The sequence below is a fragment of the Eublepharis macularius genome, chromosome 13 (genome assembly GCF_028583425.1).
Source record: "Eublepharis macularius isolate TG4126 chromosome 13, MPM_Emac_v1.0, whole genome shotgun sequence".
Taxonomy (NCBI): Eukaryota; Metazoa; Chordata; class Lepidosauria; order Squamata; family Eublepharidae; genus Eublepharis; species Eublepharis macularius.
Genome location: NC_072802.1, coordinates 64,496,789 through 64,509,664, shown reverse-complemented (window position 1 = coordinate 64,509,664; position 12,876 = coordinate 64,496,789). Strand labels below are relative to the sequence as shown.

At 45.4% G+C, this 12,876-nt stretch overlaps 1 protein-coding gene across 1 annotated transcript in view; it reads left to right on the top strand.

Annotated features, from left to right (window-relative positions):
* The window catches only part of ADGRD1 (adhesion G protein-coupled receptor D1), a 328,223-nt gene that overhangs the window by 40,232 nt on the left and 275,115 nt on the right, over positions 1 to 12,876 (top strand). The window contains exons 7-11 of the mRNA XM_054996571.1: positions 181 to 435; positions 999 to 1,063; positions 3,485 to 3,640; positions 9,317 to 9,376; positions 10,609 to 10,726. Of these exons, the coding sequence (XP_054852546.1) occupies positions 181 to 435; positions 999 to 1,063; positions 3,485 to 3,640; positions 9,317 to 9,376; positions 10,609 to 10,726 (654 nt within the window). The remainder of the gene's footprint in view (positions 1 to 180; positions 436 to 998; positions 1,064 to 3,484; positions 3,641 to 9,316; positions 9,377 to 10,608; positions 10,727 to 12,876) is intronic.

Genomic DNA, 12,876 nt, shown 5'->3' with positions numbered 1-12,876 from the left:
TTCCTACTCATGCCTGAAGAAGGGAGCTCTGACTCTCAAAAGCTCACTCTGAAAATGTTGTTGGTGCCACTGGACTTAAATCCTCCCCCTCATTCAATATTTGTTTACTTCTGAGATGCAGATTTGTGTCAGTGACTTTATGGAACCTTATGATCTCCTCTGTTTTATTTTTCTTTCCAGGTCCCTACTGGACTCATGTTCTTTTCACCTGGAAATCTCAAGATGGTTTGAAAGTGTATGTCAACGGAACCTTACATACCACTGATCCTAACGGAAAAGTTTCCTACAGCTATGTGGACTCAAATTCAAACATGTTGACGGGATCAGAGGCTGACCAGACCGGGCGTTATGTTAACGGGGTTTTTGATGAATTTATCATATGGGAAAGAGTGCTCACACCCAAGGAAGTTGAACAGTATTTTGCAGCTGCTGTAGGTAAGTGGAAATACCACTCATTCTAGCAAGCCGCGGGTGCAAATCTTGGATTGCATCTGAAAGAGGAGCATTTTAAGGGACTTAAAAGACCCCTTCAAATCTTGGCTGCACATACTAGTTAAAATGGGAACCTTGACCTAAATTGATAACTTTGGTGCAGATATAATATTGGACTTTCAGACTGATGGAGGGAGAGAGGACTTCGTGCTAGGTAATTGGTGGTATGGGGAATCGTATACTTGTGACTGGCGACCAACTTGCAAAAGATGGTTTGCTGGGAGATAGTGTTATGTATGTGCTGGGCCAGAATCCAAAGATCTTATGTGCAGAGTGGCTCATATCAGGGAGGGGACACTGTGCTTTGATACTCTAGCAACAATCAGCATCTGTTCACTTAGCAGGGAAACGAAGTGTGGGAATGAGGAATCAGAACACACTGCAATAGGCTGGTCTGTTGATTTCCGACTAACAGAACTTTGCCAGCTTTTACCCTGGTTTTATCTTGGATTGTGCACTGTGATGATTTAAGGTGAAGGGACAATTTATATGAATGTTTTTTCTAGGTGATCAACCTTTACTTTCTTCGACAGCTCCATGGAGCCAACAAGCAACAGAAACGCTTCCAATGGTAGGCAAGGTTTTGAAATTCTGTCTCTTTACTGCTGGTTATGTGTAATGAAAAAATTTGTCCCCCCCCCTCCCCCAATTTTAATCAACAAAAAAATTTAACTGGCGTGAGTCCAGGAAGGCAGGGGACCTGGAGGGGGTGCTATCAGTGGCAGCATGACATCACTTCCCGATAAAACTATAGAGTGTCTGGCGATTCTTAGAGAGGACTGACATCACTTCCATGTTTTCCCTGGAAATGACATCATGCTGTCACTGTTGGCTTTTTAAAAACATGATTGTTTTCCAGCTGCTGCTCAAGGCAGGAGATCCCTTGCCCCCAGCAGTAGCCTAGTAAGCCTATTTTGATGTGGTGGGGGCACACTTTATGCAGTGTGATGGGTGGACTGCAGATGGGAGGGGAGAGGGAACTGGCATATATACGAATTAGCAGCCCTCTCATTAATCTCAGGCTTTAGAGCAGGGATCCTCATCTTGTTATTCCTGTTGAAATTTTGAGAATGAGAAGTGGGCACCATCACAAAATGGCTGCCCCTAAGAGGCAATCACAGAATGGCTGCCATAGAGTGGGAGGGCAAGTCACAAAACATGGGGAGATTGTACGTCAAGGTGTTCTGACAATGGCAGCTATTTCTGAATCGGTGTTCCTCAGACGTAAATGTGATGCTTGAAGGGTTCTTTTGAAATACCTCCTACTCCAATGTGACGGGAGAAAGATAGGGCTGGCTCTTTGCTTTGGCAAGAGATGGTTTGTCAAAGAAGTAAATGGACACTAGGAAATGCATAAGATTTCGCCATGGTGCCCACGGGTATCACATTGACAATAACTGCTTTAGAGAAGTTCATCCCCCTACATTATTGTCCGTTCACAGGAATTAAAAAAAAAAGAAAAACAGTAAAGCTTCCAGTTTAACTTGTAGCACAAATAAGTTTGTTGCCGGAGTGATTGCCTCGCCCTCTTCAACAACACATCAGAAATTCAACTCACGCCCCGCAAGTCTGAAGCGAACAAGATGAAAACTAATGGGATTTTGACGTAGCTGTTATCAAGTGTGTTTAGTCAGAATGAGAAAGGAAGCAATTTTCACTCGGTATAGGTGAAACGCTTTGGTATTTGTTTTCGTTAAAACCTCTTTCGCTCATTGCTCGTTCTTGAGATCGTTTTATTGAAGCAAGCTGCAACTTAATGGCTCTGTGGTGAGTACTCTTCGCCACAGCCCCAGGTCGCAGCTCACCACAGCAATTTCTGGAAGGTTTGTAGTGGCGCAGCCTCCTATGGCCCTTTCATGTAACGGAAGAATGGGATAATTTTTTCAGCCGTGATAGCTAAATTGTACTTTCACGTAAAGAGGCTGAGTGCTGGATGAAGAGGATAGCTAATGAGGGCACACCATTAGGCCTTGACTGTGGCTGACATTTTTTGGCAATAGATTGTTGGATTAGATGGACCTTGGTTGATTTGCCAACACCCTTCTCATGTTCTTAGATAGGAGTGCTCCACATAACCAAACTGATAAACTTGAGAAAGGGTGCATTGAGTAGATGTTGATCTTCATGTAGAAAATAATAACACAGATCAATGCCATCCTGAGATGGAGGCAAGATAAGGAAACATTGCCTTGGAAAAGCTATTACTATGTTAGATAACATCCTCCGTGGGCATGACGCTTCAACATAAAAGACAGGTCAGTGCCCAGAGGATATAATAATTTGAAATTTAATGGGGGAGAGAATTGATAGAGGAGAAGGAAATATGGATGGAGACTGGCAAGGTTAACAAGGGATAGACATGAGCAAATGCAGCAATACATACTTAAGCTTTTTTTCATTTGTTGGTGCTTTCTGAGGGCTTAAGCCAAAGACCCCATGGAGAAGGTGGTTTCATTTAAAGAGGGATTTGCAGAAATTGAGGTAGTCCCATGTAGGCAGTCAGGGAAGGAATTCCAGGCAGTGGAGACTGGATAGAGTCTTTAAAGGAGTGAGAGAATTGCAGGTAGTTTGGGGGGTCAATCAGCTGACAAGAAGGTGACAGGAGATACAGGCATGTAAACAGAGTGTAGTCTAGCCACGACGAGCTTTTGAAGTAAGGACTTGTGTTGGATGTGGAAGGGGTGGGGGAATCTGTGCAAAGATTTGAAGGGGGCATTTCATGCTCTGAGCAATGAGAGAGTGAAATTATTTTGTTACTGGAGTTTGGGATAGAGGATAAAGGACTGAGGGGAGACAAGGGAAGGCCAGAAGGTTGCAGTAGTCAAGGCATAAGCTGACCTATGAAAGTTCATTGGGTTATCCAGTTAATTCATCGCTTTAAATTTCTCAGAATAAGACACTTGCTTCTTGCACCTGTTGTGTGCCTTAGTGTTTAGAAGGTATTGTGTTGACCCCTGATAATGAAAGGTGAGATATTGTGTCAACCTTCCAGCTGTCCAGAAATGCCTACCAACCCATCATAATGAACCTTACTGAGGAGAGAGGAAACTTCCATCACCCTGGTGCCATGCTGGACTACTTGGAAAACATTTCCCTTGCATTGCCCAATGAATCACTCTCAGCAGAGACTGCCTTTAATCTTACTGAGGTAAATTTACTTTTATTTGTTAGTTCAGCTACTGAGGAATATTTTCTTCATATATTACTTGATTTACTGAGGGATACTAGTCAATTTATGGAGGTAAATGTTCTTCATCTGTTACTTCATTTGGAGTGTAACTCTGTAGAGTTAAACCCTCCTAAACCTATTTACTTCAATGGGCTTAGAAAGGTGTATGTCCACTGAGGAACATTAGTCCATTTACTGAGGTACATTTCTTTCATCTGTCTCTGGATTTACTGATGTTAGTTTTCTGAGGTAAATTTCCTTCATCCCTTACTTGATTTTCTGTGGAATGTTAGTCAATTTATTGGGGGAAAGTTCATAGTTGATTCACTGAAGAAAATTTCCTTCATCAGTCAATATACTGAGGTAAATAGTAGATGTATGGCTGTTGGTAGGGCTGGCCAAAGTGATTGGATTGGTAAATTAAGAAAAAAGGTTGTTAAATGGAGAAAGTATTTTCTATTAAAAGAGGGAGTTTTTGTAAATGTGTAAGAAGGGGGTTCTTTTTTCAGGCTGCCTGACATTACGCCACAGATTTAATGGTGGTACTTAGTGGCAGGAGAACTAGTAACATATTTTTTGTGCCTTTATTTGCAAGGCTTCTGTGCTTCTTGCCACTGTGTGAACACACAGGTTGAGAACATGAACTTCTGAGTGAGGCTTTTGATTGATCCCTGGTGAGAATTGCACGTGATCCTTATTTTGGTTCTAAAGCTGTTTCTGGAGGGTTGCCATTTTCTGCTGTCTATCTAGATGGTCTATTCTATATATTAACAGTATATTTTTGCCATTTATACAGAACAGACACACTGACTGCTTTGAGCTTGTTGTATCTAGTGGCAACTACCATGCAAAACAGCAGGATTTGAGACTAGGGGCAACTAAGCCCATTTTCACATGTCATACCGGCCATCTTACTCCACCACAAACCAGAGTCATGATGGGAAATTGTGCCAGGAAGACACCATCGTTCTGGGAGTTTTGTGTGATTTTGTGTGGCTGGTAAGATGTGTGAAAACAGCCTTCGAGACCAACAAGATTTTCAGCGTGTAAACTTCCGAGTCAGCTTTTCGAGAGTCTACAGCTTGCCCCCTGAAAATCTTGTTGGTCTCTAAGGTGCCCCTAGACTCAAATCCTGCTGTTCTACTGCAGACTAACACAGCTACCCACCTATGGAAAAGCTGGGGGAGGGGTACATTTTTTTAAAGATATTGTTAATCTCAAATGTGTGTAATTTTACATTGTTACCAGACTCATTAGGTAAGAAATAGTTTAAGGAATATTTTATACAGATAAGCAAATGAAGTTTATCTAGGGAAAGACTGGTGGCTGGCATTGGCAGCTCTGAAGAGGCAGGGGGGAGCTGTGTTTCTATTACGGAGGCCTCATGCTTTTGGGCTCACAGTTCAGATGTGGCTGCAAACACGCCCAGCAAATCTCCAAGGCCTTTCCCCCCTCATTTGATGGCACTCAGGCAGAAGTTTTGCTGACTTGTATGTATTTTCCAGTATCGGCCCCATCATCTCAATGAACTGAATGCCTCCCGCACTTTGTCCTTCCGCTTTGCTTTGTGTTTTATGGCCCCCATTTGCCTGCAGGGTTTGAGCTAGCCAGAGGTCGAGAAGACACTTTCTGCTAACAAAACGGTGGCTTTGGCTGCAGCGGCAGGCAGATTATTCCCTGTTAAATCCTGGCCTTAACTGAGCATTGTTGTGATAGTAATCAGTTGTGATTGTGTGATGCTAAAGCCAGGAGTAATGGCGGGGGAGGGGGGCTGCAGGTTACATACTCAGGCGAAAGGAAAATATACCATTTCTTCTCCGTCCCTTTTCTATTTGTGTGTGTGCCCCTTAAAAGTATTCTGAATTTCAAGGAAAGAGGATAGGTTGCTGTTATTATGTTCAGCAGGCCAATGGGAAAGTGGAGAGCTAGTGTAGCACAGTGGTTAAGTGGTTCAGCTGTGAATCAGCACTCTGCTGGTTCGAATCCCACTACTGCCATGAGCTCAGTAGGTGGCCTTGGGTCAGCCACTCCTCTCAGCCCCAGCTCCCCAGCTCTATTGTGGGGATAATAATAATAACACTAACTTGTTCACCGCTCTGGGTGGGCTACTAATCTGTCTAGAAGAGCGGTATATAAGAGCAGTTATTATTATATAAATTTTCTAAATTAAATAAGTTATCAACCTGTATAATGGTGTTTTGAGTGCTGAACTAGGATCTGAAACTTCTGGGTTCAAGCCCTGACACTGCCATGAAGTTTTTTGGGGAATTTTTGGCCAGTCACTCTGTTTCAGCCTCACATACCCCCATAGGATTGGTGTTCTATCCTGAGTTCCTTGGAGGAAGAACGGGATACAAGAAATGTTCCAGAGGGAGAAACATTGCAGCTATTTTTCCGGCAAAGCAACAATTCTGTAACTGTGCAGGATTTATAAAAATAGAGATGTAACACCCTAGAACAGGCACCCCTTAATACATGCATCACGGGTGCTGGTTGCAGTAACTGGAGGGTGAGAGGACATCCTATGGTGCTCTGTTGTGCTTGGACCTAAGAAGCACCCTGTTGGATCAGACCAGTTGTCCAACTTGTCCAACATCCTTTTCACACAGTGCCAAACAGTTGCCTCGCAGAGCCAACCAACAGAGTGACGAGGCCAAGATCTTCACCTGATGTGGCCTCCCAGCACTGGTTCTGCGACCATATATTAGCAGCAAAGAATCATTCCTGGCAGCACCTGAAGCGGAAAACCTGGATCCAAGGGGTGTTAATTGGCTTCTGTTATGATAATCTGTTATCACAGGGGCTTTGAGCTTCATGCGATTATTTCAGAAAGGGGTGGTAGGTCAGTGGTTGTTCATAGGCAGAAGGGCCTCGATTTTGTCTGGCAGCTCTAGTCCAAAGGATCTAAGGTAGCTGGGCTGGGAAAGACCTCTGGCTCAGCCCTTAGCACAGAGGTGAGCAATTTACAGCCTCGGCCTATATAGGGTTGCCAGCTCCAAATTGGGAAATTCCTGGAGATCTGGGGAGTGAAACCTGGAGAAACCTGGAGAAAGTAGGGTTTGGGGAGGGAAAGGACCTTGGCAGGGCATAATTCTATAGAGTCCCCCCCCCAAAGTAGCCATTTTCTCCAGGTGAACTGATCTCTGTGGCCTGGAGACCAGTTTTAATGCCGGGAGATCTCCAGCCACTACCTGGAGGCTGGCAACCCTAGGCCTATATCTGGCCCTGAATTTGCTTGTCAGGAATATCGGTCTATGCGGCTGCAGAAACCCTTTAAAAAGCCCCACCCTCAGCCCCAATCCCCCACACTCTCGTGGCAGAAATGATGGCCAGAAAATGACTTCCATAGTTGTCATGGCCCCCTCTGACCAGCTCAAGTGACTCTGACTTGGAAGGCTTGGAGGAAGAGCCTGAGAAACCAAGGCCAGGGAACCAGGAGGACTTGGGGGATCATGGAGGGCCTGACTCTGCGGACACACCCACCAACCATGCTCTAGCAGCACTAGAGGAGACCTTACCACCCGCTAGGGTTGCCAGGTCCCTTTACCCTTCCAGTGACAGTGGGGGGACCTGGCATTTAGCTTTGGTGATCTTACCCTCAAGGTGGGTGCGATTATGTCACTTCCCAAATTTGTGCCCCTGTGAAGTGTGGGAGTGTGCCCACTGCCAGGCATGATGAGGCATGATGATGTCACTTGAGGAAATGATGTTGTTGCATCCGCCTGGAGTGCGCCCGTTGTGTGCTGGCCAGGGAGGTTTTTTGCCTCCCGGGCCCGTTTCCCCGAGCCTTTTCCCCTCGCTGGCCAGGTAAGTGGTGGCTGGGGGCAGAGGCTGGGAGTGGGGGATCCCCTTCCCCCACTGGGGGACTGGCAGCCCTACCACCAGCCTCAAAGATAACCACTAGGCGTCTACCAGCCAGGACATGAACCCCTTAGAACCCAGGTTGCAGAAGGTCCAGTCTGAGGTGGCACAAAGGAGGCCAAATGCCAGACTGACTGCATTCCACCTCCCTGTAGATCCAGAGTACAGTGCTGAGAGTGGTACTTCCTCACAGAATCCTGGCCAGAGCACAGCCCAGCCTTAAGAGCTGCAGCACTGGCCAGCAAGTGCAGCTGAACGTGATTAACACCCAGCCTATTTAGGCTGAGACTTGAGAAGGCTGCCTTGTTGGATCAACCAGTCCACTAGGCCCAAGTCCTGTGCTCCAAGCTCTAGGCATTTCTCCATGTCTTTATGGTCCTTTACTGGCGCAGAGTGGTAAGCCGCATTACTGCAGCCCAAGCTCTGTCACACGACCTGAGTTCGGTCCTGGCGGAAGCTGGCTCAGAATTGACTCAGCCTTCCAGCCTTCTGAGGTCGGTAAAAGGAGTACCCAGTTTCCTGGGGGTAAAGTGTAGATGACTGGGGAAGGCAATGGCAAACCACCCCGTAACAAAAAGTCTGCCATAAAAACGTCGTGATGCAGTGTCCCCCGATGGGTCAGTAATGACTCGATGCTTGCACAGGGGACTACATTTACCTTTTTAAAACCATAAATATTAGATTTAATTCTTGGAGCGTCACCCATCAGTGACATTGCATCCTCCCCAAATTTCTGCCCCCCCCCCCCAGGCACCAACCTCAAAATCCCCTGTCATTTGCCAAGGCACGGCTGACAACTCCAGCCTGCTCACAGCAATATCAACAAAAAAAGCAGGGGAAACAATAGAGAGTCATGACAGACGATGTGCACGACTGTCGATGTGCACTGTAGACTTGCTAGTGCAGAGGCACAGCCATGCAGCATTGACACAATCCTTGATGTAGTTTCCATTATTAAAAGAACTATACACACATGAGGTCCCCAACCTTTTTGAACCTGTGGAATTTTGCAAGGGAGTGGTGAGTTCCAAAATGGCAGCCGTGGGAGGTGGAGCCAAGTCCCAAGTGGCTGCACCAGGAGATGGAGCCAAACACAATATCCTCCTCCTCACTTTGTAAAAGAATTACAGAAGGAGGATAAAAAGAATTGATGGAAGCCCCTGGGACGGGGAACAAGGGAGAAAGAGAATGGGAGAATGAAAAAAAAAAGAAAGCACGAAGGAGGAATCGAACCACAAATGCAGGTGCTTACCAGTCCTTGTGATCCTCCAATGGTGGTGGGTGCTATTGCAACCATTTCATATGGACTAGGGCAGGCAATAACAAGCCATGTCTTACAATGGCTGTTCCCATTTTTTTTGGAAAGCCTGGGCACTCTTGTGCCCATGGGCACCATGCTGGGCTCCATAGGCACCAAGTTGGGCCCCATGGGCATCAAGTTGGGGAACCCGGTAACTTGAGTCTGTAGCTATCTGGCCTATTTTTCTTCCCGCTTCAGTCATTTTTGCTCAATTTTCATTTCAACGTTTTGAGGAGAGAAATAAACAAATGACAGCGTAGCTGGAACATTATTGCACTGTTAGCATCAACAAATAGCCAATTACTTAGGAATAATACCATATGATATCTAATAAGACAAGCGTCGGGCAATGCTGTGTCCCTGTGACATGCATGAATATGTGTCTATTATTTGGAATGAACAGGCAGGCAACATCTAATGAAGCCCTTGCCTTGATTGTTGTTTGCTAGAGGAATGGCGGTGTCATGGCATAATCTATTTTTTTTTATTTGTAGGCTTTCTTGCAAACTGTAATAGATGTGCTTTCCTTATCCAGCTGGACTGATATCATGGAGGTAATTTCTACATGCCAAACTACATGTGACAAGCAAATATGTGCCATCAGATCCCTGATGGCCTATTTCCCTCCCCAGGGAAAACTGCTTTGGGAGGTGTTGATTTTTAGTGGGGAAGCAGCAGGAAAGAGGATGTGCTCAGTCGTTTTCCTACCCATTATTCTTCGGTATCAGATTTCCATGCGGATGTTCTCCTCCCCGCATGGTCTTCCAAACAGCTTAGCTCTAGGAGATTGTTTTTCTTTTTTTTTGTCCAAGAAAAGCTGCTTGGGGAGGAGTTGATTTTTTTACCTATTTACCTTTTTTTAAACTATTTACCTTTCCCCAAACCAACACTGATCCACTCTAAATTCCCCGTACATTTACTTTCTCTCCCCCCGCCCCATTCTAGGCTCCAAACATACCTTTGCCTTCAGAGAGGATACGAAAGTTCTCTCTGTGATGTTAGATGTGTGATGGCACCCGCCCCCCTGAAAATGAAGTTTTGGTGCTGCAGTTGTCAGAGGACGTTAATATGGAGACACCTTCCAATGTGGGGTGACAGTTCACCTGTTTAGCTGGAAGTCATCGAGAGATGGCAGCTCAAATGTCATATAGTTGTGGCCCATGGATTTCTACTTGAATGTGTTCACAAGGTTCTGAGGATCTCAAACAAAGCTGAGAGGCCTGGCTCCCTGTGTCCCTGTGAAATTTGTATGGTCTTTGGTCAGCTGCTCAACAGCGCCATCACGACTGGTGCTCAGAGGGTGGTACTGCAGGCATCATCCCAGCAGGAATCAGGTGACATAAGAAGCCAGTAATATCCTATCTGGACCTCTAAAGCTGCTGATTCTGCCCCAGCTCCTTAGTCTGAGCAACTTGTCACTCCGGCCAAAGGCTGGGCTTTTTGCTGACTGCCTGTCCTTGCTTGTCCTCCCGCTGAGCTACAGGATAAAAATTAAAAGGTACAAAACAATGGCAGTATTGCTTTAACTGATTGAAAGACAGCTGGTCAGTGGATGGGGGAAATAATCAACCCATTGACCAAAATAATCCCATTTTTAGAAGTACTATTACATGCGTATTTTAGAATCATTAGAAAGGACCAACTAGAATCATTTAGAAAGGCCTCCAGGCTACCCTCTTTGAATCCTTCGATAAACAGGCATACTTGATTTCTCAGGCATGCTTTAGAGATCAGATACCTTTGCTGCCTCCATTTCTCATCATTCTGTCCCTTTTTGGCTTTCCAGACAGCACCCATTGCTGGAGCATTGGTCGAAACGGTTGACAGTGTGATGTTGCACGTGGCCCGCAATCTGGGAGGCAGCTCGTCGGGTATAGCTTTCGAAGGAGCGTCATCCGTGGCAGGTGAAGTTTATTTTGCAGTCACGGTACTTGGCTTGAAACCAGAGTCTGGATAATCACAGTACAACACTTGTGTATCTGGAGCTTGTCACTTGTGGACAGTGAATGGGAAGCATACTACAATCTGTCTTTTCTCTTCCTTTTAATTGGGGCAGGAGTAGGGGAGAAAGATTTGCATCCATCACCAAAGAAGGAATAAAATTAACTCATGAAATGGTGACTCAATTTGGCTCCATAATCAGGTTCCCCAAGATGTGTGTTTTTTTTTAATGGTCATGTGTGTTGTGTGTAGATTGCAGTTATCACTTGATGCCCCGGTTCTTTGAAGCATCTATCACAGGTTAGTCAAGACTATTCCAGACCCACGTTTAAATAAAAATTAAATCTCTGGGATGAAAAAGCTAAATTTTGCAATGTATATAAATTATACAAATCGGTAGCAACACTTATCACTTATGTACATGCATTCCAGGAGCTCAAACTGTGGTTAATGCCCATTATTGCCACAGTAATCTTTACAATAAACCTGTAAAGTAAACCAGCTTTATTCTCATATTGTTGAATGGATGTCATGGCGTGGCAGATCAAGCTAAGAGTATAACACCTTGCCTGAGGTATCTTTTTAAAATGGGAATTTCCTGGACCACATTGTAATTTTTTTAGTATCGATACCCTGCCTCATATGTAGCTCTCAAAGTGGCTTACAAGAATATCCTCACAATAAAAAATGAACTTGTGTCCTCAAGTCATAGTTTACTTATGGCGACCCCTGGTGGGGTTTTCATGGCATGAGTCTAACAGAGGTTGCCTCTGCAACCCTGAACATCCTCATAATAAAGTCCAATTAAAATGGCCAATATCAGGACCTGAGACAATGGGGGCTCCATGGGCTGCTAGGGTCACTCACAATTTCAGGATTGCCTCTCCCCATATGTTCCCCAGAGGTCGCTTCGATCAGCTAATAAGCAGTTGCTGATGGTCCCTGGCCCCAGGGAGGTCCGTCTGGCCTCTACCAGAGCCAGGGCCTTTTCAATCCTGGATCCGACCTGGTGGAACTCTCTGTCTGAGGAAACTAGGGCCCAGCGGGATTTGTTATCATTCTGCCGGGCCTGCAAGACGGAGATGTTCCGCCAGGCATTTGGTGGGGGCTAGGCCTCATCTCTACCACTGGCCTCATCTCTACCACTTTCTGGGTGTTCAACTCTGTCAATAGAAGTTACAGTATTTGGTGAAACTTCTTTCACTGGGCGGGGGTGGGCGGGGGGGAGAAAAAGCAAAACACAGCATCACAGCAGTAGGCCTTAATTAAAAATTGTGATGGATTTTAATTGTTAGCTGTTACAGGAGCGAATGTGGCTGAAAAGCGCGGTATAAATGCATTAAATGCTCACCTTAAGAGCTTCTGAAGGCTCTTAGAATTAATTAAACCGCACATAACATAAATTACAATCATGCATAAATTTAGTCCTGGCAGGTGGGCAAGGACTTGTCTCTCAGCAGTTTAACGTCCTGCATATTCAGCATCAACACCACATTTTATTTAGGCTGTGATTCGTGACTAAGTGCTGTGCAAAAGTAATTAAAAACCCAAAGTTGTGCATGCGGGCTTACGATCTGAAAAGCCTTCGGTCATCCCTCCGGGTTAGGATGAGATTTCACCCAGCGTAGCCTCTGCAGTTTTAAGCTTGTTGTTGCAGACAGAAGTGTGGCCAGTTTGCTTTTTATTATATACAGCAAAAGCTGAAAAGCTGAAAAAAGAGCGAGGTGGGTGAGCACCAGGGACGGGGCTTTTTTATTGAGAGCGCGGGAGATAAATATTTTAAATAAATCAGGAAATAATCAATATGGCCCAGTGTGAGTGGGTAGTTACCGGATTTCCAACCTGTGGGGGTGCCCACAGGCTTGTGATGTGTTAGATGAATCTGTGGCTCCACGAGGAGCCTGATATACAACCCCATCCCCGACGACTGCACCGTTGTGCGAAATCATTTTCAAACCTATAGTATTGCATTCTTGTCTGTGTACCCCGTACCGAAGCACCACTTCATGCAACTGGCGCCCACATGCAATCCCCGTGAGGTTGAAAGCACACTGCAAGCGGTTGTGTGTGCGTGTGCCATGTGTGTGCTAAATGTTTCTGTGGCAGAAAAGAA